The sequence below is a fragment of the Kogia breviceps genome, chromosome 14, assembly GCF_026419965.1.
Source record: "Kogia breviceps isolate mKogBre1 chromosome 14, mKogBre1 haplotype 1, whole genome shotgun sequence".
Taxonomy (NCBI): Eukaryota; Metazoa; Chordata; class Mammalia; order Artiodactyla; family Physeteridae; genus Kogia; species Kogia breviceps.
In genome coordinates, this window is record NC_081323.1 from 12,398,324 (window position 1) to 12,424,406 (window position 26,083).

The 26,083-nt window shown below is 53.9% G+C and overlaps 1 protein-coding gene across 10 annotated transcripts in view; it reads left to right on the forward strand.

Annotated features, from left to right (window-relative positions):
- Positions 1 to 26,083, forward strand: part of PREX1 (phosphatidylinositol-3,4,5-trisphosphate dependent Rac exchange factor 1) — a 194,972-nt gene that overhangs the window by 141,636 nt on the left and 27,253 nt on the right. For 5 of the 10 annotated variants that reach the window (XM_067014051.1, XM_067014052.1, XM_067014053.1 and 2 more), the window contains 11 exons: positions 115 to 215; positions 753 to 856; positions 1,050 to 1,099; positions 3,315 to 3,390; positions 11,902 to 11,974; positions 16,630 to 16,772; positions 18,481 to 18,573; positions 19,509 to 19,657; positions 21,358 to 21,443; positions 23,440 to 23,576; positions 24,273 to 24,396. In XM_067014051.1, the coding sequence (XP_066870152.1) occupies positions 115 to 215; positions 753 to 856; positions 1,050 to 1,099; positions 3,315 to 3,390; positions 11,902 to 11,974; positions 16,630 to 16,772; positions 18,481 to 18,573; positions 19,509 to 19,657; positions 21,358 to 21,443; positions 23,440 to 23,576; positions 24,273 to 24,396 (1,136 nt within the window). The remainder of the gene's footprint in view (positions 1 to 114; positions 216 to 752; positions 857 to 1,049; positions 1,100 to 3,314; positions 3,391 to 11,901; positions 11,975 to 16,629; positions 16,773 to 18,480; positions 18,574 to 19,508; positions 19,658 to 21,357; positions 21,444 to 23,439; positions 23,577 to 24,272; positions 24,397 to 26,083) is intronic. The other 5 variants (XM_059036024.2, XM_059036027.2, XM_059036029.2 and 2 more) reach the window with 1 other exon arrangement.

Sequence of the window (26,083 nt, forward strand, 5' to 3'; positions counted from 1 at the left end):
CAGTTCTGGCTGTCACTCCTGGGAGTTGGGGGTGGGGGCAGGCCAGTTCAGTGCTGGCCCCTGTGGTCTCAGGACTGGGGAGGTCCTCTCAACTGCATGTTATGTTTCTGGCAGTGAGTTTGTTGCCTGGCTCCTGGAAATTGGCGAAATCAGCAAAACGGAAGAAGGCGTGAACCTGGGCCAAGCCTTGCTGGAGAATGGTATTATCCACCATGGTGAGTGTGGGCTAGGCCTGGGGGGCCGAGCAGTAGGGCCAGGTCAGACCTCAACAGTGCTGTGCTTCCACTAACTCAGAGGCCATTTCTACACTTCTGTGTGGCCACCTGTTCCTTCATGGTTTGAAGGAAGAACCTAACAGATCGGCTAATGAATCCAAAGCGGGGAGTGAGAGAGAGAAGCCCTAGGGGCGACTCAGGGCCGTTGTGTAGAGATGGGTTCACAGATCTTGACGGTGGGGTCTCACACCCCAGCCTGCTTCGTGATCTAGCTCCAGGGAGATGCTGGGCAGGTGGGCCTCAGGGCAGACTGGAGCGGGCATTTCTGGGCCTCTCATGAGACCGGCAGATGCCCCAGCCCCCAGCTGTGGGGGTCAGCAGGGCCCTGCACGTAGCAGGAGGACCTGGAGTGTGGGCAGGGTCTTTAGTGAAATTGCGCTTGGCATGGAGCCTGACCGAGTGGAGGGTGAGGATGGTGGGCGTGGGTCAGGAGGGGCTGAGGGAGCGCCCAGACTCACCAGCCCTGGGTCCCTCCAGTCTCTGACAAGCACCAGTTCAAGAACGAGCAGGTGATGTACCGCTTCCGCTACGACGATGGTACCTACAAGGCCCGGAGTGAACTGGAGGACATCATGTCCAAGGTGGGAACCCCTCCACCCTGACCCCATGACCTTGACCCCACAGTCACCGCAGAGCAGGCCTGTGCCCCAGTGGCCTGTTCTCCACTGCCCTCACCAGTCTCCCCTCTGGCCCCACCCTCTCTCCCAGCAGCCTGGATTTGGAGGCCCCTGAAGGATGTGGCCTGATCCCAGACTCCCGTTTTTTCTCTTTCAGGGTGTGAGGCTTTACTGCCGTCTTCACAGCCTCTACACCCCTGTGATCAAGTAAGTTACTCTCGCCAAGCTTCAGTTTCACCTCTGTCTCTTCTCAGCTGTGTGGCCTTGGGCCAATAACTTTACCTCTCTGAGCCTCAGTCTCCTCCATCAAATGGGGCTAATAACTGTACCTACCCTGTAGGTTTGTCATGAGGGTCAAGTGAGTTAATTTGTGGGAAACACTGCAGTGTGGTGGTGAAGGGTGTTAGTTCTGGATCTCAGCCTGCTAGTCAGCAGCTATGTGCTCTTGGGCAGTTATTTAACCTGCTGGGGCCTCAACTTCTCCCTCTGTGGAATGGGGATAATAATAGGATATACCTCAGGGCCTTTGCACTTGCTGTTTCCTTTGCCTGGGGTGTTCCTCCCCTACATATCTGCATATCTGCTTCCTTACTTACTTCAAATGTCTCCAAGTCAGAGGGGCCCTCCCTGACCATGTGTCTAAAACACCATCTGGAACACTCTACCCTCCTTACTTCACTTTGGTTTTCTTCTTGAAGCTTGTCAGTAGCTGACATACTATATATTTATTTTTTAGTCTGTATACTAAAAATATATACTGTCTGTACCCCAGGGAATTGTACACTCACCAAGGGCAGGGAATTTGCTCACTGCTGTGTCCCCGTACCGTTGACAACACCTAGAGCGGTGCTGGCGAGTAGAACTTCCCGCACTGATAGAGATGCTCTGTGCCTGTGCTGTCCAATACAGTAGCCACTAGTCACACATGGGTTTCACACTCTTGAGACTGAAGAGTGTAATCTTAACTCTGATTTAACATTAATTGGTTGAAAAACCGCCATGTACTGGAGAACGCAGTCCAGGGCAAAGAGCCCTCAGTAAATGTTTGTTGAGTGATTGTTGAAAGGTAATTAACTTCTTTTGCCTCTGTTTCTGCATCTGTGAAATGGGCATAAGAACAGCTCACGCCCCTTGGCTGGTCATGAAGATTAAATTTGACTGGCACCTGGCACACAGTGAAGGCTCTATCGGTGCCAACGATTGGTGGTTGTCTTTACCGTGAAGCTTGTGGCTGTGAATGAAGGGACAGGGAGGGTGACCTGGTCCTTACCAGCTGCAGAGGCCTCTGCCCTCTGTCTTCACAGCTCTTGTCACCTCTCAGGAGCAGAGAGGAAGGGTCTTTTCCCAACATTCATTGGAGGCCAGGCCCAGGGAGTCCCTTTCACCTCCAGACCTGCCCCATTGGCTCCTCCCCTGCTGCCTTTGTGCAGGCCCAGGAGGCAGGCGGGGCCACCCTGGCCCAGCCTTGGCCCTGCAGGAGAGGCCTCTCTATCAGCCCCAAGAGGAGGAAGTGGCTGGGCTGGCAGTGGGTCCCCACTTACCACACACGTGACCTGCTGGGTTCCTCAGTCCCTGAAAGCCTGAGAAGAACTCCCCAACCGGCCTTTCTCGTCCCCTACAGGGGCTGGCTGCAGAAACTCACTTTTGTCAGCTTCAAAGGCTGAGAAATTGTTGCAGTTTGGCGGCAAGGTCCGCACAACCCTTTGTACCAAGACTTGGCTGGAATTAGATGCTGCAACAGGTCAAAGCAAAGAGCCAGGAGCGTCACAGCCCCCTGCCTTCTGCACAGCAGCCCACAGAGAAGGATTCCCATGTCAGTATCATCTCGTTACCTTTAGACACATGAATGTTAACAGCAAAACAAAAGAAAAAAGGAAAGAATTGGAAGTTTTTCTCATTATTCAGAGTAAATCAGGGTTCTGCAGGCTCAGCGTTTTTGACGTTTTGGTCTAGATAGTTGTTTGGGGGCTCTTCTGGGCAGTTTTGAATGTTTACCGGCATCCTGGTGTCCATCTGCTGGTTGCTGGTAGTACCTCCGCACTCCAGCCCCCAGCCAGGTCATGGCAGCCAAAAATGTCACTAGACACAGCCAAGTGTTCCTTGGGGGGCATAGCCATCCCTGCTTGAGAACCCCAGGCTGGGGAGAGCTTCCAGAGCCTTAGAGCCACCTCCTCCTGCCCCTTGATGCTGTTGGTGAGGATGGGGTCCTGGGTTGGGACAGACCTGCCCTCAGTGACACTGCGAGTGAGGTGTGGAGTCAGGGCTGGACTCCCTGCCTGGTGCTCTCCCCGGCCCGCCCTGCCTCTGACCCGTGGCTGGAGAGCCTGGAAATCCTCGGACCCCAAGCTCTTTGAGTAGGGACACTGGGACCGTTTCCCCTCCCTCCTCCCCGATCCGCTCACAGCCTGCTTCCTCTCCACAGGGACCGCGATTACCACCTGAAGACGTACAAGTCGGTGCTGCCTGGGAGCAAGCTGGTGGACTGGCTGCTGGCCCAGGTGAGAGCTCCTCTGAGCAAGTGTGACCCGTCGTCCCCCTCTGCCCAGGCCTGAGGGGCTAACCAGAATGTGGACCTCTGAGGTTTCAAAAAATTTTTTTTAATTATTATTATTATTATTATTATTATTTTTTTTTTTTGATATGCGGGCCTCTCACTGTTGTGGCCTCTCCCGTTGCGGAGCACAGGCTCCGGACGCGCAGGCTCAGCTGCCATGGCTCACGGGCTTAGTTGCTCCGCGGCATGTGGGATCTTCCCGGACCGGGGCACGAACCCGTGTTCCCTGCATTGGCAGGCGGATTCTTAACCACTGCGCCACCAGGGAAGCCCCTAATTATTTTTTTAATTGCAGTAAAATACACATAATATAACGCTGATCATCTCAACCATTTTTAAGGGTACAGTCCAGTAGCCCTAAGTCCATTTCCATTATTACACAGCCATCACCCCCATGCACTTCCAGAGCTCTTTCCATCTTGCAAAACTGAAACTCTGTCCCCATTAAACAGTACCTTCCCATTCCTCCGTCCCCCCGGCCCCTGGCAGCCATGCTTCTACTTTCTGCCTCTGAGCTTGCCTGCTGTAGGCGCCCTGCGTAGGTGGAATCATGCAGTGTTTGTACTTCTGTGTCTGGCTCGTTTCACTCGGCTTAATGTCTTCAGGGTTCATCCCCATTGTAATCTGTATCAGAATTTCCTTCCTTTTAAAGGCTGAATAATATTCTGTTTGGAGGCTGGAGCACATTGTATTTATCTATCAGTTAAGGGACACTTGGGTGGCTGCCACCTTGAGGCTTTCCTTTTTAAAAGTGGGACGGTGGGCTTCCCTGGTGGCGCAGTGGTTGAGAGTCCGCCTGCCAGTGCGGGGGATGCGGGTTCGTGCCCCGGTCCGGGAAGATCCCGCGTGCCGCGGAGCGGCTGGGCCCGTGAGCCGTGGCCGCTGGGCCTGCGCGTACCGCAAAAAAAAAAAAAAAAAAAAAAAAAAAAAAAAAAGTGGGACGGTGCTGGTCAAACTGGGACGAGTTGGTCTCATCCTGCCATCAAACCGGAGCCTCCATATGGGGCTTGCCGAGTTATTCTCTTATCCTAGGTTCCCAGTGAGTGGGGGCCAGGCAGAGTCTTGGAAAAAATCTCTGTGCTGATTTTGCTGCAACTTCCCAAAGGTGATTGTTCCATCGAGGTGCCATGGACACTCTTACCTACCTGCCTCTTCTACCTTATGGCTTCTGTTTGCAGGGCACTTACTCTGGGCCAGGCCCTGTCTGGGCTTTGTGCAGTATCTCATTGAGTCCTCCAACCCATTTCCAGACAGGGAACTGGGGCCCAGAGAGGCCAAGTGCCTGGTTCAAGGGCACACAGCCTGGCAGCAGTAAAGCTGGGACTTGGATGGGCGCATCTTACATACTTAGGCCTCATTTCTGCAGACTTTTCAGGGAGCCTGCAAGAATGTTCATTCATAGTCTATAAGAAGAAAGTAACGTCTCCAAAGACAAGAAGACAACTGTGAAATCTGAACGTTTAAACTTTCATAGAGTGCAGCTTTATGGCAGCCTTATTAATTGTTAAGTTTAGCATTCATAGAAACTTCATTCCATTCAAAAACAATTTGCTGCCTGGATTTTCTCATGTCGAACAAATTCCTGATGATTGCCTAGAAATCATAGTCCATCTATGTAAAGTAAATGCTTCTTGGCATCAAATAACTTCAAAAACAAGTTTAGAAAAATTCTTGAAAAAAAAATTTCAAGCCCCCAAAACGTATCTAATGTAGGATGTGGGTGCTTTTTTTTTTTTTTTTTTTTTGCGGTACGCGGGCCTCTCACTGTTGTGGCCTCTCCAGCTGCGGAGCACAGGCTTCGGACGCGCAGGCTCAGCGGCCATGGCTCACGGGCCCAGCCGCTCCGTGGCATGTGGGATCTTCCCGGACCGGGGCATAAACCCGTGTCCCCTGCATCGGCAGGCGGACTCTCAACCACTGTGCCACCAGGGAAGCCCGCTCTGGGTGCATTTTAATATGTTTGCTATGATGTGGGGCCCTAAGACGCGGGAGGTCTTAAAATGACCTTGGATTTGAATTCATATTTGAACAGCTGGGAAGCACAGAGGTGCTAACCATTGCACTACACTGCACACTGACCCCTCCTTAGGATCCCCTGAAGCCAGCTCAGAGCATATGCTTTATGTATAGCCAGGCAGACCTGGGTTCAAATCTCAGCACTGCCACTTCTCAGCTGAGTGACCTTGGACAAGCCGCTTAATGTCTCTGTGCCTCAGTTTCCACACCAGTAAAATGAAGCTCAAAACAGTACCTTCCCCTTTAGATTATTTTGAGGATTCAGTGAGTTAATCATCTAAAGTGCTTATTAGAACAGTGCCTGGCACAGAGTAATTGCTTAGTAAATGGAACTGTTATTATAATAATTCCTCATTTCCTTCCCAAAGGATTCAAGATGCCTCAAAATTCCATGCAGTGTGGAAGGAAGGCTGAAGAAATTACAGAGGGACTTGGAGGTGCAGGAACAGACAGCTGGGGAGGGTTGAGGGGGAGATCTGTTTGGGGTCCCATCTTCTGAGTTGGTTGTGACAGGGGAGGGCCGATTTCTTTTGTGGTTTAGGTTCTTCGTTCAGACCCCAGACATGCCGGGGTGTAGGGCTCTCTGAAACACTGCTTCTCCCCACCTTGGACCTTTGTGGCCTCATGTTTCCTGAGCTCCACAGCTGACTGTTGGTTTCAAAGCGCCACGTGGACTTTGCCTTAAATGGCAAATCCCAGGCCTGAGCTGGGAGTGGGGTGGGTTACCGAGCTGATGAGAAGTCAGTGGACCTGGGAAGTATCTGGAGATGGAATGCACAGGATGCACCGCTCTGGGGCTGGGAAGGGGTCACGAATGGGTCCCGGGGTTTTGGCGCGGTGGGTTTTCCCTTCGTTCACAGTGATGGGAAGGCGGGGGGTGGGGGGAGAAGTTGAGTGTTCTCCTTGGCTGGGGGAAGGTGCTGCCTTTGGGGTGCTCCACTGTACTCCCCAGGGGAGTGGAGGAGGTGGGCGGGGAGGGGCAGGCTTTGCACACCTGCTGCTCAGGAGGCATCTCTACCACGGATACTCTGTTCCTTGTCAGCTCCTGGGCGGTATTTACAACGAGGGGGCAGAAGAGAGTGTAGAAAAATCTGGCAAGAGGGCTCATGGGCTCATCCCTTTTTTCCTCCTAACACCTACTGTGTATAAGGCACTGTTTTAGATTCTGGGGGGACAGCAGTGGACAAGACAGACAGCGCTGCCGCCCTCGTGGACGTTAAATTCTGGTGAGGGGTAGGAGAGGCATTTAGTAAACAAGGAAAAGTAGTAAAATACTTTGTTAGCTGGTGCTAGGTGCCAGCTCGGTGGGAGCCAAGGGCGGGAGTCGACCCTTCACGTGGGTGGGTGGGGATGTGGTTGTTCGCAGGGGGCAGAGAAGGTGGGGTTTTGGGCAGAGGGACCTTTGAATAGAGACCGGAGGGAGGTGGGGAACGAGCCAGGGGGCCATCTGGGGCCGGAGCTTTCTCTGAGCGGACAGCAGCTCGGAGGCCCTGAGTGGGGTGAGCTTGGAGGGTCTGGGGGTGGGGAGAGGCCAGTGCGGCTGGAATGGCATGAGCGAGAGGGAGGGTGATGAGGTAGCTGGTGGGCAGCCAGCCTCAAGGGGCCCTGTGAGCCCTTGGGAGGTTTTGGGCCGCTGCAGGGCTCTGAGCACAGATGGGACAGCATCTGACTTCGGTGGGATAAGATCCTCGGGCTGTCGGGGGACGAGGTTGGCCATCGGGAGACCAGCGGGGAGGCGGCTTCAGAACTGCAGGCTTCAGAACTGGGTGGCCGTGGGGGAGGGGGGAAGAGTGGTCAGGTTTCGGATTTTTTGAAGTCTGCTGTTGAATGGACAGAGTGGGCGACAGTGGTGAGAGACACAGGAGTTTTGAATGACTGCAACGCCCCTGGCTGAGCTGGGGAGGCTCAAGAGTGCGCCCTGGAGCACCCTGGCAAGGAGGAGAACCAGCCAGAACAATGGCCTCTGTTGGTTTCTCTTTATGATCGGTGTTGGGCACGGCAGGGGCCTGCCTGTGGTCGGTGCTGTCAGGTTAGCTGTGATCCTGGCCGAAGGCCCCCTGGAGTAGCCTGAGTCATTGTCAGTTGGTCCGGAGGACACCCCCCTGCCCCCCTGCCGCCACCCCCCAGCATCCAGTCACAGTGGAGGCAGGGGGCGGATGGTGGAGTGAAGGTTGCAGCTGACCCTCTGTCCACTTCAGCAGGCCTCGCATGGCTTGGCCTGGTCTGGGGACACAGGGAAGCTAATTGGAGTTGACATAGGATGGCTTCCATGAGATTGACCAAACGACAGCTGGCATCTGGCTCTGGGTCAGGGAAAGGCGGGGACGGTGTGCGTGTGGGTCTCTCTGTGGGGGAGAGGTTGGTGATGAGGATGTGACCTTGAAGACTGCTTAACAGCAAGTCTTGATTTCAAGAGTCATCCCCACCTGCACTTTAGCAGGAAAGTCAAGAAGAAAACATATAATTGTGTAGTTCAGCAGGGTTATTTTACTTTGAACACATCTTCATTTCTAACTCTAGGTCATTCTGCTCCTTGAAATGAAACGTTGATTGAAACCCCCTAGATCAGCTAGAAATACTTTTGGCTGCACATAGTAGGAAACCTGACTTACACAGTCAAGACATTTTTCTCTCACATAATAGAAAATCTAAATTATACAATAAAGACATTTTTTGCTCATATAACTAGGCATCCAGAGTTCATGGTCCTAGAGCTCAACAATGCCATTTATACCCATGCTCTTTCCATCTTTTTGTTCTGCCATCTTGCCAGCTGCCTCATTGTCATAAGACAGCTGCCGCAGCTCCAGGTATCACGTCTATGTAGACCTATGGCCAAAGGCAGGCAGCAGGGGCAGTTGGAAAGAGCTTTCTCACTATGTTTATTAGGAGAGGAAACTTCCCCCAGTCCCCTCCCTTGCCCAGTGGTCTTCCCCTTAGGTCTCATGGCCAGGTGGGTCCCTCACATACCCCTAAACCACTCCCTGGGGAAAACAATAAGGATTGCTGAGAGTGCCTTAGAATTCCTCAGAATTCATCCCTTGAGGCTGGGGGAAGGGCTCCCTACCAACTACTCAGATGAATGAGAGTTCTTTTAGCTCAGAGGATAAGGATGGTATTAGTCCTTTGATTGACAAGCTATGTACTGTATCACTTCTGACCTTCTGTGTGTATTATCTCATTTAATCTTCAGAAAACAGTTGTTATCCCATTGTACTGATAAGGAAACTGAGGCTCAGGTTATGTAACTTGCCTCAGGACACACAGAAATGAAGTGCTCTTATACGATTGTGTGTGGGGGGTGGGCCTTCATGATGCCTTGGTAGTCAATAATAATAGAAATTTTAATAATAACATCCTCTGTATTGACTATAGCTTGTACTGTGGAGTCTGAGTGGGGAATACCAGTGAGAGGTGGCAGAGGCCTTGGAAAGTCAAGGGCAAATCTGGGGGTTAAAAGTACAAATGAGGAAATGAAAGTCAGAGAGGTTAAGCAATTGCCCATGGTCACGGCTTGGCCAAACAGGGGTTTGAGCCCGGGGGATCCAGCTCCAGGGTTTGCTCTCCTCACCTCTCTGCTCATGATTCTCTGGTCTGTGCTGCCTGGGCTCCGGGATGCCCTAGGCTGTGGCCGTCAAAAGGAGGGCGGGGGTCGGTGGGCTGGGGCAGGAGAGAGCAGGGACAGGCCAGGAGCCAGGTGCAGGAGGGCTCATATCTGCTGGCTCCTGTGCCGGCTCCGCAGAAATGTGCCCTGAGCGCCCGCTACGCTGACGCCCATGCTCGGGCAGATGGCAGTGCTGACAGCAGCGGGGTTTCTAGCACCCGGGGTGGGGTGGCAAGGCTGGGGTGGGTGAGCAGGCAAAGGGCCAGGCCAGCAGCTCGAGGCACCAGCAGAGGAAACAAAGGATAAAGAAGGACAGGACAGGAGCCCTGGCCGTAACGCTGGGTAACTCTCCTCCCCTCTTGGAGCCTCAGTTTCCCTATTTGTAACTTGGAGGGAAGGTCTGGCTGTAAAAGGATTCCATTCTCATGCTGTAAACTTGGGCAAGTGCCAAGCCTGTCTGTGCCTCAATTTCTTCATCTGTCAAATGGGGTTAATAAGAGCGACTGCCTCTGGGTTGACCATCAAGGTAGGTAGGAGGAGCTGACATGGGCACTGAGACCTGAAAAACCAGGGCAGGGCATTCCAGGGGGAGGAAGGAATAGGTGCAAAGGCCCTGAGGTTGGGTCACATGTAGTGTGTGGAAGGAGCAGCAAGGAGGCCGTCGTGGATGGAGCCCGCAGCGAGGGGGGCTGGTGGGTGAGTGGGGGATGAAGGAGAAGTGTGCTGCCCAGGTTGACTGCACAGGGCTGTGTGTGCCTGTGCCTTCCTCTGGGAGGGGAGAAAATGGGGACTGGATGACTCTCGGTTTCCCCACGGCTGGCAGGATGGGGGGTGGGGGCTTGCTTTTCAGGCGGTGGACACGTCCAGGGTTGGCGTATTTCACTCTTGACCAGAGAATCCCTGTGCTGTTCTCACTTTGGGAGCCACCCCATGGGTCGCCCCAGGGCCCTTGGAGAGAAGAGAGGCCGGGCTGGGCTGGGATGGGCTGGGAGCCCAGGTTGTGAGAGCTTCAGAAAGCTAGGTGGGCTCCAGACGCCTGCCTGGGCCCCCTGGGCTGCAGAGCTGGGCCTGCCCGCCTCCTGGGCCCCTCACAGCTGGGGGCGGCTGCTCCGGATGCGGCCTCTTGCATGGCTGGCCACCCCACTGGCAGGGCTGTGAGCGTGCTGGCTCTCCACCCGCTGGCCCGCGGTCCCACAGGACAGATTTGTCATCTGTGAGTCAGCCTGGGGCAGCTAGAGCAGCTGAGGCCAGTGGCCCCCCCCAGGCTCTGCTCTGGGGCCTTGGCAGGCTGAGGCCTGCAGCTCTGAATTCATTTCTCCTGTAGCTGAGGAATTCCCTCCCTGGCCCCTCCGCTGCTGGCAGGGGCCTGGGGGGGTATACACCAACAGTGGAGGCCTCTGGCCTGGCTGTGTCGGGCCAGCGCCTCTTGGAATAACTTCTCACTTGGGCAGTATTTTAAACGAGAGGCCAGCTGAGCGGAGCGAAGCTCATTGACCTGGCTACACACTAATGCATGAGTTAGTCCCTGCAGACAATGTCTTTATTCAATCAGCAAGTATGTACTGAGCGCCTACTGCATGCCAGGCTCTGTTCTAAGCACTTAGGATTCAGCAGGGAACACAATAGATCAAAGAAAGGCCTTTTCCTTAAAGAGCTGACCTTCTCACTCACCCTGTTTTTGCCGGCCATGTTATTTTCTGTACTCTAAGCTTTGTCCACCTCTGGACCTTTGTCCGTGCTGTTTCCTTTGCCTGTCACGTCCCCTACGTACACACACAACTCGCATACTTTGCCTGGATATACTGAGATTATTTGGGTTGCAAGAAACAGAAACAGTATCTGGCTAACTTAAGAAAAGCAAAAAAGAGAAGATGACGTATTGAGAAGGCAATGGAGCACCCACAGAGTCAGGGGGAGACCCAGGAGCCAGGTCCTAGGGGGAACTGGCACCAGGAGACTCCCAGCTTCTCGGGAGCAGGCGCGGAGGGGCACCGTCTCCAGGGCACACTCTTGGGGAGAGTCGGCACCAGCTGTTCCCTGACCTTGGGTTCCTCTGCTCAGGGAGGAGCCAGGTCAGTTAGGAGTTGAACTTGATTTCTAGTATCAGAGAGCCAACTACAGAGGCTGAAACAGATTAGGGGTTTATTTTTCTTTGGTATGAGAGAAGCCCGGAGGTTGGTGGTCCAGAGCTGCTCGTACAATCTCATGATAACTTTGAAGACCACTCCTGCTCTTTCTTTCTGCTCTGCCAGCCTTAGTGTGTTTCTATTTTTGAGGTCACATTGTGCTCTAGGATGACTGCAGGAGCTCCAGCCATCACACCTTTGTTCCAGGCAGAAGGAAGAGAAAGGAAGGGCCGGGGACAAAGAGTGTTTTGCCAGAGCTCCCTATCAGTGGTTTCTGCTTCTATCTCATTGGCCACCTCTAGCTGTAAAGGCGGCTGGGATCTGTGGTTGTCTAGGTAGATGAATTGCTGTCTGTAAGAGTGAGGGTTTCAGTACTAGGGTGGGATGGGGCGGGGGAGGGTTGTTGCTGGGCAACCAGCAGTGTCTGCCACATAAAATTGCCATTTCTCGTTTGTGGTGTTTATGGCATGGTACACCATGCATTTCTCACATGTAAATAATTAACATGCAATTAAATACTTTTCTTGTTTGGGGTTTATTAATAACAATCACAGACATGGTTGGGGGATACCACAGTAAACAAGACAGACACACATCCCTGCCCTCGTGGAGTCTCCGTTCCCGGTGGTGGTGGGCTTTTCCCCAGCCTGGCTCAGCCCCTTGGCTCAGCAGGTCCACCTAACACCCTCTGCTTCTTGTTCTCTTGCAGGGCGATTGCCAGACACGCGAGGAGGCGGTGGCGCTTGGTGTGGGCCTGTGTAACAATGGCTTCATGCACCACGGTAATCTGCCCCTTCCCCTTTAGCTCAGCCTCCCCCGGGGTGGGGTGGGGGTCCTGTCCTGGATCAGAAGAGCTGGCAGGGACCCTGGTCCCTGGTGCATTTTACAGCGGGGGGAAACTGAGGCCTAGAGGGAGCAAGTGGTGGGCTGGCAGCTGCCCAGCATGCCTGTGGGGGAGCCCGGGCTGGATGCCAGGTGGGCCTGTGCTGCAGCTCGTGGATTGCACCCTGCCCCACCCCACCCACCCCGTCCTGCACTGATGGGGACATCACTTCAGGTGGCCAGTGGGGACCAAGGTGGCTGGTAAAGTTCGGCTGCAAAACACAGACCGGATGTGAGGTCAAATCCATGGGCTTCCTAAGCCCTTCCTCCCTCGTGGGATGTGGCACCCCAGGGTGGGCGGTGAGGGTGGACGACGCGGACCTGGCCCACGGGCTTCCGGGGAGGAGAGGAGAGGAGAAGAGAGGGGTCCGTGGGGACAGAGGATGGGCGGGTTGTGAGCCTGAGAGGAAGGAGGCCAGGCGGGGCCTCGCTCCTCAGACGCCTCACTCCTCCACACACAAGGAGAAGCACCTATGAGGGGAGAGAGGCAGACGGTCCGAGATGGTCCTGGGGCAGGAAGCTGGGGAGAGGGAGGGAGAAAATGGTACCAATGACGCAATTTTCAGTTAACACAGAAGTGATACTCTGCGTGCCGTGCCTCCTCCTAAGAACTCTCCGTGTAGTAATGAGTTCCGTCCTTGGGACGATCGATCTTTTGATGTTGGTATGAATGTCATCCCCATCTGTAAACAAGGAATGGAAGCTCAGGCAGCTGGGACACTTGCTCAAGGTCCCCTGACAAGGAGGGGCTGGGATTTGAACCCAGGCAGGCTGGCGTCGCAGGCCACATATCAACCACTGAGCTCTGTGGCCTCTCTTTGTGGCCCTGGGGGAGCCCTGAGGCTCCCACCCTTCTGGGACGAGTGGACTTTGAGCCTCTACTGAGGAGCCTTTCTCCTGTTTCCAGAACACTCCCCAGGGCCTTGTCACTTGCAGTTTCTCTTGCCCGGGTGTCCCTCCCTCCCTGCCTCACCCCCTCACTTACTCTGGTTTCTGCTCAATTCGCGCCTCCCCAGCGAGGTCACCTGGCCACCTGCTAGAATGGCTCCTCTCTTTCCTCACCCCCTGGACCAGCTCAGATTCACTTTTCTTCCCGGAGCTGCTCTGTCCCTGCGAGGCTGATTCCACACCTCCCCTCCATCTTCGCTCATCCTGCTGTCTTCCGGAAGGTGCCTTCTGCGTGCAGGCACCGTGCTAGGCTCTGGGGACCGGGGTGAGCAAGATGGGTGCAAGCCTTGCCCTTGTGTGCCTGTACGCGCGTGTGTGCACGTGAGCACACGACAGTACATAAGTCCATTTTCTGGACTATGTGAGCATGTGAGGAGGGCGTCCCGGGAGGGTTCTGAGCAGAGGAAGCGCGTGCCTGCCTGGGGTCCTTACAGGCCCCTCTGGCTGCCTGTGGAGAGTGTCCGTGAGGGTGAGGGCGGAAGCAGGGAGGCCAGGGAGAAGGCGGCTGTCATAGTCCAGAGGAGGGACCCCGCTGCTTGGATGCATGTGGTGGCAGCGGAGGCCTGAGTCTCGGGCAGGGCTTCTGCATTCCTCCTCCCAGCATCTGCTCTGTGCTCCAGCTCAGGGGCTGGTAAACTCTGTCTGCAGAGGGTCAGACAGTAAATATCTTAGTCCTTGTAGGCCATGCAATCGCTGTCACAGCCCAGCTCTGCCCCTGTAGCCTAAAAGCAGCTGCAGGGGGATGTGTAAACAAGTGGGTGTGGCTCTGAGCCCGTAAAACTTCATTTAGAAAAACAAGTTTTCTACCCCTGGTCTAGCTGCTGGATTTACTCTCCCTTCAGCGGGGAGAGAGAGGTGCCTCTGGGGTGACAGGTCATGGGATTTGCCCCCTGCCTCGTAGCCGGCACGCCCGGTTTGGGGCCTGACTCTGCGGACTGCCGGCAAAGCCCTGCTCCTCCCCGGCCTCAGTTTCCCCATCTTTCCCTTCCCGTCTGAGCTCAGCGTGGCCACGGCTTTGTGGGGTTGGGACTCACCCTGGGGCAGGTCGGGAGCCCGGCAGCCTCGGTCATTCCCGAAAGCCGCTCTGTTCCCTGCGGGGGGGCCCTCGCAGCTCCATCCCCAACTCCCGTCAGCTGGGCAGAGCCTCTCATTTGTGGGTGAGAGTAATTAGGGGTCCACCCCAGCTACTATTTCGGGAAGGCGGCTGGCTGAGGACATTGCGGAGGGGGTGGCCCTGGGTAACAGCAACACCCTCAGGGTCGCTCAGGGAGACAAATTGCAGGGCACGGCCCTTGCTCCCTTGTTCCTGCCACGAACTCAAAGATAGGCTGAGAGAGGAAAGGGCCAGCTCCTAGGGTTGTGGCCGCTGCAGAATGCAGGCTAGGGTGCAGGGTGGAGCGTGGGGCGGGGCCTGTGTGGCACCTCCCGTGGTGTCCGACCCGAGCTCCCGGGGCTCTGAGGTGTCCCCGGGGAGGGACCCAGAGGCCAGCGGTCCAGTGCCTTAGGCACATACAGGGAAACTGAGGCTCACCATTTAATCCTCGCAGCCCCCCCGGGAAGTCGGTGGTTATTATCCCCACAGATGAGGAACCTGAGGCTCAGAGAGGCCAAACGGCCATGAAGTTGGGAGGGGCAGGGATTTGAACGTGGGTCTGTGCCAGTCTCATGAAGCCTGGCCAGTGGCCTCGACTGGAAGTTCGGAGTGGTTGGCTCTCACCTGGCTGAGCTCCCGGACTCCGGGATTCCAGACGTTTCCCCACATATTTCAGCCGAGACACGAGACACAACACGGTGCTTCCTCTTCCCACTCCCTGAGTCTTTTAGCCTCGTGTTTACAGTGGAGGGGCAGCCGGCCGGCCTCCTGGGGCCTGGCTCCCAGCCCTGGGGAAAGCAGCAATTTGTGTGTCTGTTGTCTCCAAGGAGGTAATGGAGGTGGCCTGAGAACGGTGCTCACAAACAGCTAGCTGTTCCGGGAAAGAAAGGAGATGGCAGGGAAGGGCTCCTGAGACTTTTCATGTCACCAAAGGTCTTCGGGGATGGAGGGGACATCGCGAAGCTAAGGCAGCTGCTTGTCCTTCTTTCAGGGACCTGCTGACTTCAGACGACTGCCTCGATGTCTCCCCTTTATTTAATCTGTCCTCGCCCCCATCTGCCAGGCCAGGCTGGGCAGTATGGTGAAGAGGAGGAGCCTGGGCTCTGTGACCTTGAGCAGTTTATTTAGCTCCTCTGGGCTTCAGTCTTCCTGTCTTTAAAAGGGGTGCAGCAGGTCCTTCTTTGTCTGCGGAGTAAGTGAACTTAAGCCTGTATCCCCGGCGTGCCCTGCACGAGAAGGTATTTAGTTAAATTGTAATCCACAGGGACCACATCACATGCTGATTGTTACTGGTTCTTTTTATTCATTTTCCTGCCTTGTCGTAGAACAGAGGTCAGAAGACTTTCTCTGCAAAGGCCCAGATAGTTAAATATTTTAGATTTTGTGGACCATACAGTCTCTTGCAATTATTTATTTCTCTCATTGTGGCCCCAAAGCATCCCCAGACAATATGTAAATAAATGGGTGTGGCTGTGTCCCAATAAAACTTTATTTATAAAAAGCAGGAGTGGGCCACATTTGGCCCACAGGGACTGAGTGTGTTAGTCCCTGGTCTAAAGGGTTTCACTGTGGTCTCTTTCTGATGATCAGAGGGTGAGTTCCTTTTCATATAATTGCTGCCTGCTTAGATTTTCCCATATGTTAATTGCCCATTCTATCCTTTGCCCTTTTATCTATGAGTTTCCCAGCTTTCAAAGTCTGGTTGATTTGTTGGAGTTTCCTGTATATTCTACGTATTTATTCTTTGTTGGTTTTAGACAGTACAATTAGTTTTGAATCTGTGGCCTGCCTATGGCCTTCCTACTGAGTGGGAGTCCTTAACTTTATCATAGTGCTTTTTGGGGGGTCTTGTATGTGAACTCCTTTTCTGCTCTAGGACAGAGCATTTTGTTTGGTGAGCTTTAGCTTTTCTGTTCCTATTTAGGTCTTTAATCCAAAAGGATTAATAATTAATTAATTAATTAAATTAAATTAATTAAATAATTAATAAATAAATAAAACCGGATCCCTACCTCATACCATATATAACAATAAATCCTTTTGGATTTATTGTTATATATGGTATGAGGTAGGGATCCGGTTTTCTTTTTTTTCCCCGTGAGTCAGTTTTCCCCATACCATCTGTGGAACACTCCGTGTGATCGTTCATCATCCATCACATGCTGAGTTCCCATAAACACAGTGTCCTCTTATGTGATTGCTGTTCTCTTCTGCTGGCTTTTAATCTGCTTCTGCTGTGGTTCCACACAGGTTTTGTTACCATGGCTTTGTAACATGCCTTTATAGCAGGTGGAGCGAGTTCAGATTTTTCAAGGGAAGTCAGAAAGCCAGGCTTTTATGATGAATATCCTAATATGTTAGTATTGGCACAGGATTTTACTTAATAGAGCACCGTGCTGGCCAAACCAAACTTGTCCAGGGGCTGGTTCCGGCCCGTGGCTGCCAGTTGGCAGATGCTCCTGAAAGCTTCCTGTGTGAGCCTGACCTTGTACGTGCATGTCTGTGGGTTCACAGTGCTAGAGAAGAGCGAGTTCAAGGATGAGTCCCAGTACTTCCGTTTCCACGCAGACGAGGAGATGGAGGGAACCAGCAGCAAGAACAAACAGCTTCGCAGCGACTTCAAGCTGGTGGAGAACATTCTGGCCAAGCGCCTGCTGGTAGGAGCAGAGCTGTGCTGCTGCATCTTCCTTCCCAGACCCACCTGCAAGCCCAGGAACTGGGCAACCTTCAGGTTATGGCTGGAGAAGTTGAGGTCAGCTTGGAATACCCAAGAGTATGGGGGATTCTAGGTGGTGGCTGGCAACACTGCCCAGAGGCCAGGTTGCTTTACTGGACAGACTACCCTCTTGACAGATGAGATTGGGCTCGCTGGGCTCCTTTTCTTTTCCTTCCCATCTCCCCTTGTCTGCCCCACACCCCAGCCTAGCCTTGTGCAGGGAGGATGGCCTCCTGAAATGACTCCTCCTGCACACCAAAACCTTGTGTTTTCTGGGCTGTTACCCTGTCCTTGTTCAGTTGCTGTAAATAGCCTTGCAGTTAAGGTAGAACATTTACCATCCTGTTCAGATATTTTACTAGACTAGCCCACCAAATCCTGTTTCTCTCCCACTGGTGAGCAGCAGCCTCCATCTTAAGGCCTGGCCCACAGCAGGCAACCGGGAGAGAGGCTTGGAGAGGTTAGGTCTCTTGTCATTGCCAGAGTTGAGGCCGAAGTCCACCTGATGGAAAGGCAGCTCCATTAACTTCTTTCCTATAGTACTTATGGGGGCTGCTGTTCCAAGTCCAGTTTATTGCACAACAAAGCCCTCCAGTGATCACACTTAGGATAAATCCGGTCTCTCACCATGGCCTTCAAGACTCATCATGCCTCTCCAGCTTCATCTCCTGTGCTCTCCCCTTCCTTATCCCACCCACCCCAGCCACTCCAGCCACCCTGATCTTCTTTCTTATCCTCCAGTACCTTGGAGCCTGACTCAGGGCCTTTGCACATGCTGTGCCCTCCGCCTGAAGCACTTTTCTCCACCCTTTATAAACTTCTGTTCCTCACTTCATTCATGTCTCAGCTCAGATATCACCTTCTCTGGCCCCGCTGCCACACCACATCCTGTCCCTTTAAGTCATTTGTTTTAATTCAAACTACATACACTCCCTGCACCACATTCTATAGTTCTTTATTTGTTTGTACTCTGTCTCCCCCAGTAGATAGTCAGCTGCACAAGGGCAGGAACTGTCTGTCTTGTTCAGTGCTGTTTCTGGAACGGTAAAGTACCTGGCCCGTATAATAGGCAGCAGCTCAGCAAATATTTATTGAATGAATAAATGCATTTCCCTGTATCCCCACCACCACTGACCCCCCCCCACCGAACCCACCAACCTGCCTGTCATCCTGTGATGGGGAGGGATGACTCCTCCCTAAACCCCCTTCCTGTCCCCAAGTTCTTGGTGGCTGGACACCTTTGGATCTATTTTATTCATTAAGCCAGTAAGTTGTTATTGAGCACCTACTGTATGCCAGCAGATGAGGAGACAGTGGTGCATAAATAAGGAGGCTCTGTCCTCAGGGTGGGGAGAGGAAGGGGAGACGGGCGATGAAAAGTAAACAAATACATGTGGTCAGCACCAGGCTGAAGCACGAGCCCAGTGGCGGGTCTTCACGTGACAGATACGTATTGAGCATCTTCTGTGTCCTGGGTGCTGCTAGTGTTTAAATCCATCCTGCCGCACCCGACCCCCCAATCTGTACCCTGAGTAGATCTGGGGCACGAAAGAGCTGGCAGGATCACGGTTCTCACCATGGGGGCCAAGGTGGGGTTGGCTCCAGGCCCCCCTCCCTGCCTCACCATCTCTCCTGCCTCGGACCCTCAGATCCTGCCCCAGGAAGACGACTATGGCTTCGACATCGAGGAGAAGAACAAGGCCGTGGTGGTGAAGTCGGTCCAGAGGGGCTCTCTGGCAGAGGTGAGGCCGCTCAGAGGGGCCACCCTGGCTCGGGCTGGGTGCGGATGGGAAAGTGGGGCATCTCTCCTCGTTTCTCGAAGCAGGCCAGCTCAGAAAGCCCTGGGATGTCAGTGGTCCCTCCTCGTTCATTGCCCTGGTGGGGAAACTGAGTGTGGGGCCGTCTTGTCTGCAGAACCCACGGCTTGGGGCTGCCCTCCCAGCATGTGCCACCAGCTCCCCCTGCTGAGCGTACGGGGTGGTGCATGAAAACGACCCAAGGGTCTGAATCAGCTCCAATTATGGAAAAAATATCCGGGGTTGCTGTGACGTGGATACCAGGTCTGGAGGAGGACAGCCAAGGATTCAGCCCCGGGTCCTCTCAGCTGTTCCCAGGGGGTGTGCAGGTGGGTGGGAGAGAGGCACCTGCCGCTTTGTCCAGGTGCTCTGGTTGCTTCCTCGTAGCGATTAGCAATGTGTACGGCTGCAAACAGCCACATACATGGCAGGAACCGTGGGGCTTCATTTTTCTAAAAACATAAGCAGTGAGAAGGAGGTGGCTGTGTCTTGGTTCGGGGTCGATGTCTCTTTGACTTTCCTGGCCAAGCCCTCGTGGTCACAAGGTGGCCGCCCCAGGTCCATGCCTCGTGTCCTCGCACGGCTGGGCGGGAAGCACGGGCGGACTGACAGCTCCTCCTCAGGGGAAAAGCGTCTTTCCCGTTAGCGCCCCCTGTAGGCCTCCCTCCATAGCTCGTTGGCCAGAACGGGTCTCCCGGGCGCCCTAACTGCTTACCACAGAGGGGAGCGGGGTTGCCCTGGGGGGCTCCCGCTGGTCGCGCTTGGTGCCTGGTGCCGGATCTGTGCTGCCTGAATGCATTCAAGGCTCCTTAGTGAGGAGGAGAAGGGAGGGGAGGGGCCAGTTACCTGGTGTGCTTGTCTCCCGCTCCACCCCCGCCCAGATGGCCGGCCTGCAGGTGGGGAGGAAGATCTACTCCGTCAACGAGGACCTGGTGTTCCTGCGGCCCTTCTCAGAGGTGGAGTCCATCCTCAGCCAGTCTTTCTGTTCCCGCCGCCCGCTGCGTCTCCTGGTAGCCACCAAGGCCAAAGAGTGAGTGTCCCCCCCCCGGGTGGAGTGTCTGGTGACCTTCCTCTCAGCTTGAGGAGTTGCCCGAGTCCTAGAGGTGTTGGTGGGGGCCCGAGCCGTCCCGATTCCCTGTGGTTCGGGCTCCTTCTGCAGAGGCACGTGACACAGTGCTGCTGCCTTTGTTCAGTCGACAGATGTTTGAGTGCCTGCTGTGTGCCCACTGGTGTTTCAGGCTCTGAGGACGCAGCCCCGTCTGGATAGATTCATTTCTACCCTCGTAGATCTCAGTCTGTTTGGAGGGTAGAGTAGGAGACAGACAAAAAAACAAAGCAGAAGAGTAAGAGACATACTGAGCCAGGTAGTTCAGGTAGTAGTGAGTGTGGACCAATATATAAAGCTGGGACAGGAGATGGGCTGTGTGGAGAGGTGGTGGTCAGGGAGATGCCACTGAGAGCTGAGGTGAAGACCTGAAGGAGGTAAGGGAGCGAGTCAAGGGGACTTCTGGAGGAGGAGGGTTCCAGGCAGAGGAAACAGCGAGTGCAAAGGCCCTGGGGTGGAACTGTGGCTGGTGTGTTTGAAGAACAATGAGGAAGCTGATGGGGCTGGAGGAGCGTGAATGAGAAAGAGGGCTGGGCGATGAGGTCAGCCAGGCCCTATAGGGCCTGTGCCCACAGTAAGGACCATGGAGCTGGAAGGTTCTGAGCAGAGGGGTGGCACGATCTGATGTAGGTTCTGGCCGAATCTCTCTGGCTGCAGGTGGGGCTAGATTGTCAGGGGCAGAGGTGGAAGCAGGGGGAGTGGTAAGGAGGCTGGTGGCCCAGCCCTGCGTGGCAATGGTGGGGTGGTGAGAAGTGGTCGGGTACCAGATATAGGTACAGGGAGAAGCATTTTCTATTTTATAACCTGTGGATTTGGTTTTCACTTCTCCCTTCTATTTAAGGCAGATGCTCCCGGTTTTCTATTGATGAGAGTGATGGAAAGTTTTAAATAGGATTATTTCAGTAAAAAGATGTGTCAATTTAGGGAAATGATTGATAGTTTGGTTGGTATGTAGAAGTGGCAGAAATCACCAAGGTGGAACGTTCCTGCTTCAAGTTCCAGAAATACCTGGGGTTTGAGAACAGGCTCTCAAGACGGCTTTATCTGGCAGGTGGGGACGATGCAAGGCCCAATGTAAGGGGCACGCCCTTGGTAGGGAAGCCCCTGGATTAATGACACCTGCTGTATGACCCTGGGAAGGTGTTGCCCACTCTGCCCTGGTGACCCACCGCAGAATGGCCAACACCTGGGCTTTCAAATCATGCTCTCTGGGGGACACATGGGCATTTTCCCACAGTCAGCACTAAGATGTGCTGGGTCACTTGTCACTATCCCAAATCTGTGATTATTGAATAAAATATTCACCGGCCAAGGTGCTGGTCTGGCTGCCACGAGGCCTCCTCTCGCCAAGAGAATGATGGAGAAGGGGTAGGAGGGCGAGTGGGAATTTCTGTGCATGGAGTGAATCTCCGAGGGTGGGCCACCTGCTGGTTCTGATCAATCAGAGATCCTGCTGCCGTGGGCTTTGGTTAGACGAGGTTTCCCTGTACATTTGGACAGCGTGGTGCTGCTGCTCTTTGGGGTTTGATTTCCCAAAAGCCTGGGGGGCAGGGGCTCCCAGGGTGAGCCCCTGGGCTGTCGGGAGTGGTACTGCTTTACCTTATGGCTGCTTTTGCTTGGTGCAGGACTATCAAAGTCCCCGATCGTCCAGAGGCTCTGTGCTTCCAGATCCGCGGAGCTGCCCCGCCCTACGTCTATGCTGTGGGGAGAGGTGAGCGGGAGCCTGAGAGATGGAGAGGGGAGCTTTGGGGAGATGGGTCTGTGTGTGTGTCTGTGGAAGGAGTTCAGAGGCGCCCAAACCATTACGTCCAGGCCTGTGCCTCTTAGTGCACCATTAGCACTTACCTTCTTTGCTTGAAGCCAAGGCTTGCAAACGCTTGTGGAGGGGGGTCAGGCAGTTACAAATGGGCACCTAAAATGAAGGCACTAGGGAGTGGTGAGAACTATGGCAAAGTGAGAAAAATACGTGTTCACTCAAAAAGGGGCAGTTTTTCTCCAGCTGAAGCTCATTATTGCCAGGCAGGAATGTGGACCTCCTCCTGCCAGATTTGATTTTTTTTTTTTTTTTTTTTTTTTTTTGCGGTACACGGGCCTCTCGCTGTTGTGGCCCCTCCCGTTGCGGAGCACAGGCTCCGGACGCGCTGGCCCAGCGGTCATGGCTCACGGGCCCAGCCGCTCCGCAGCATGTGGGATCTTCCCGGACCGGGGCACGAACCCGTGTCCCCTGCATCGGCAGGCGGACTCTCAACCACTGCGCCACCAGGGAAGCCCCAGATTTGATTTTTTTAAAGAAAGCGGAAATAGGAATTTGACCACACTTCTGTGGCCAGATAGATCCAGCCCATAGGCCAGCAGTTTGAGACCTCTGATTTCTTATTGCCTTCTCCTTGTGTGCTGTTTAAGAGGTTACCCTGTCCAGGAGCCCTCTTTGCATCTGAGGGCCCCGTTTTTAAAGTTTCAACATTCATTGCCCACTCTCGTGGTCATAGTTGTACTTTTAATATGTATTGATCGAAAGTGCACGTCACGATAGAAAGCTACTGAGAATTTGTTAATATCTTAAAGTAGATTTTAATTTTATTTATCCCTAAAGCAGTGGTTCGCAGCTGGGGGCAGTTTCACTCTCCAGAGACATCTGACAATGTCTGGAGACATCTTTGGTGGTTATAACTTGGGGTGCGGGTGCTACTGGCATCTCACAGGTAGAGAGCAGGGATGGTGCAGAACAATCCTACAGTGCCCAGGACAGCTCCCCGCAACAGAGAATCACGCAGCCCAGAATGTCAGTAAGTGTCGAGGTGAGAAACCCTGCCTTAGAGCAGAATAGGTGTTTATAGGCAAACTAGGCAAAAATAGTAAGACAGCTGATATTTCTTGAGTCCTTACTAAGAGCCAGGCACGGGGCTAAATGTTTAACATGTTTCAACTCACCGAATCTCTCAAGAACCCTATGAGTAGATATTATTAGTGTCTTCATTTTACAGATGAGGCAGCCAAGGCACAGAGAGGTTATGGAACTTGCCTGAGGTCACACAGTTGGTCAATGGCAGAGCCAGAATGTGAACCCGGGCTCCTGGGGTCCAGGCCTGTACTTGTCACCATCACACCATGCAGGCCTGATTTTTTTCCTGTGTACAAACCTCGACATTCACTTGCATTTCTAGACCCTTCATATTAACCACACAAAACCCTGGGGTCCAAGCCCTGCAGTTTGGGACTTGTGGTATAGTTGAGAAAACATGCCCTTAGAGTCTGGTAGACCTGGATTCGAAACCTGCCTTATCCTAGGCATGTGACCTTGAGAGAGTCACTTTGCCTCTCCGAGCCTCTGTCTGCCTGTCTGCAAAATGGGGCTGATCCTGGCCCCAGTATCATGGGTTGTAGTGGGACTTTAAAGGAGATGAAGCTCTAGAGTGAAACGTTTCTGGGTTCAAGTCCAGCCTCCCTTGCTGCGTGACCTTGGGCTAGCTGCTACTTCTCTGAACCTCAGTCTCTTCTTCTGCGAAATGGGAATGCCAGACCCCGTCCTGCCCACTGGCATGGGGTGGAGAGTGGCCACAGGGTGCGGGGGATGGAGGTGGCATTTGGGGGAGTTGGGGTGGCGGGTGGGGTGGGGGACAGGTTCGTCTGGTTACTTGTCCTTGCCTGGCACTGCCCCGGGCTCTCTTCGCCTGGCATCCAGCCTCGAGCACTCTTGTCCCCTTTAGGCTCTGAGGCTGTGGCCGCAGGCCTCTGTGCTGGCCAGTGCATCCTGAAGGTCAATGGCAACAACGTGATGAACGATGGAGCCTCAGATGTCCTGGAGCACTTCCAGGCTTTCCGGAGCCACCGAGAAGAGGCCCTGGTGAGCCACCTGGCAGCTAAGGGGATCAGGGAAGCCCTGCTCGTTGGGGTAGGGGCTGAGGACCACGTTCCCTTCTCTGGGGAAAAGCCCGAAGGCACCACAGCGTTTTGGGTGGGGTGGGGCTGCCTACCTGGCAGGGCTGAGCTGGGCTTGGGCTCTAGGACCTCTCTACTTCCTAAACCTCATGGCCTCAGTTTTCACAGCTGTGAAATGGGTGTGATAAGACCCTCTTTCCTTACCACATGGGCACATTGGGCAAATAGTCACGTCAGCGGTAAAAAATTGATGTTATACTTGGGTTGGGGGCCAGAGTTCTGTGGAGGGTGATCCTAACTCATTGGTTCATTTAATAAGTGTTTATTGAGCACCTGCTGTGTGCCTGGCATGTTTCGAGGCCCTGGGGCCACGGGAGAGACAAGGTTTCTGCTCCCATGGAGCTGACTTACATTTCCTAAGGCTCCTCCTTCCCTGGCTTCTGTGTGGAGCATAGACTATAGACAGTGAGGGCTGAGTGTGACTGCAGGTCCCTCAGGAAGGTTCCAGAGTGAAGTCTGGGAGGGCTCTCTGAAGGTGGTGTTGCCGACAGGCTAAAAGCCTGAGCTTTGGAATTAGGGAACAGTGTGCACCTTGGCCCCTTCCCTTCCTCCCTGGGCTCCTGGCGTCGTGGCCGCCCCTCTTACTCTGCTCCCTGCACAGGGCCTGTACCAGTGGGTCTACCACACCCACGAGGATGCCCAGGAGGCCCGGGAGGCCCCCAGCGAGGACCCTAGTGGCGAGGGGGCCCGAGAGGAAGACCAGTCCAACTCAGGTAACAGGACAGGTGGGCCGTGTGATGGAGATGCCAGCAGGGACTGGGTCCTCCTCTGTGTCCACACTCCTCCCAATCCCATCCAGTCCATCTCGACGCCATGGGTTCTGTGTTAGTCTCTGACTGCTGCTGTAACAAACTACCGCAAACCTGGTGGTTTAAAACAACACACATTTATTATGTTACAGTTCTGGAGGTCAGGAGTCTGAAATGAGACTCACCAGGCTATAATCAAGGTGTCAGCAGGGCTGCATTCCTTTCTGTGGCTCTATGGGAGAATCCATTCACTTGCCTGTTTCGGGTTCTAGAAGCTTGGCTCATGGCCCCCTTCCTCCATCTTCAGAGCTAGCAGTGTTGGCCTGTGTCCTTCTCACACTGCCATCTCCCTAATTCTAACTCTCCTGATTCCATCTTCCCCATTTGAGAACCCTTGTGATTACACTGGTTTCACCTGGATCATCTGGAATAATCTTACTGTAAAGTCAGCTGATTAGCAGCCCTATTTCCAGCTGCAACCCCAATCCTCCTTGCCAGGTAACATAGCATATACACAGGGCCCAGGGATGGGATGTGGGTGTTTTTTTTAGGGGTTGTTATTCTTTTTCTTTTAATATTTTGGTGCAGTGTTTTGTTTTGTTTTATAAATTTATTTATTTTATTTTTGGCTGCGTTGGGTCTTTGTTGCTGCGTGCGAGCTTTCTCTAGTTGCGGCGAGCGGGGGCTACTCGTTGTCGCGGTGCGCGGGCTTCTCATTGCGATGGCTTCTCTTGTTACAGAGCACGGACTCTAGGCACGCGGGCTTCAGTAGTTGTGGCTCGTGGACTCTAGAGTGCAGGCTTAGTAGTTGTGGTACACAGACTTAGTTGCTCTACAGCATGTGGGATCTTCCCGGACCAGGGCTCGAACCCGTGTCCCCTGCATCGGCAGGCAGATTCTTAACCAGTGCGCCACCAGGGAAGCCCCAGGGGCTGTCGTTAGTCTGTCCACCAATGAGCTCCCATGTTTTTCCCTGGACCCCCAGACCTGTCATTCTACCTGACATCCCCGGATGTCTAACAGGCATCATGGCCAAAATTGAACTCCTGACCTTCCTCTGAAGCCTGTTCCTCACCTCAGGGTCCCTTCTCCATCCTTCCAGATTCTCAGGCCCCAAACTCAAGAGTTCTCCCTGACTGTTCTTTCTCCTGTATCCCACCACCTTGCTTCCAGCATCCAGGCTCATTGCCTGTACCTTCCCCTTGCAACCAGAATCACCACCTCCATCGCTGCCTGGTCCGAGCCACCATCATTTCTCACCAGGACTATTGTAGTAGCCTGCGCACTCTTTTCCCTGCCCTGCCTTACCTCTCCTCCTGTAGGCTAGTCTCAAAAAATAGAACAGAACCTTCCAGTGGCTTCCACCCTATGCAGGGCAAAGACCAAGTCCTTGTCATGGTCTTCCAGGCCCAGCCTTGCTCCCCAGCCTCACCTCTCAGCACTTTCCCACTTGCCCTCGCTGCTCCATCCACTCCAGCCTCTTGTTCTTAAATACCAAATGGACTCCTGCCCCAGGGCCTTTGCACTTGCAGTTCCCTCCGCCTGGAATGCTGTCCCCCTGAGTACTTCTTACCTCATGCTCCTCACCTCACTCAGCTCTCTGCTCAAATGTCACCTCCTCAGAGAGGCCACCTTGAATGCTGTAATTAAATAAGCCCTTTCT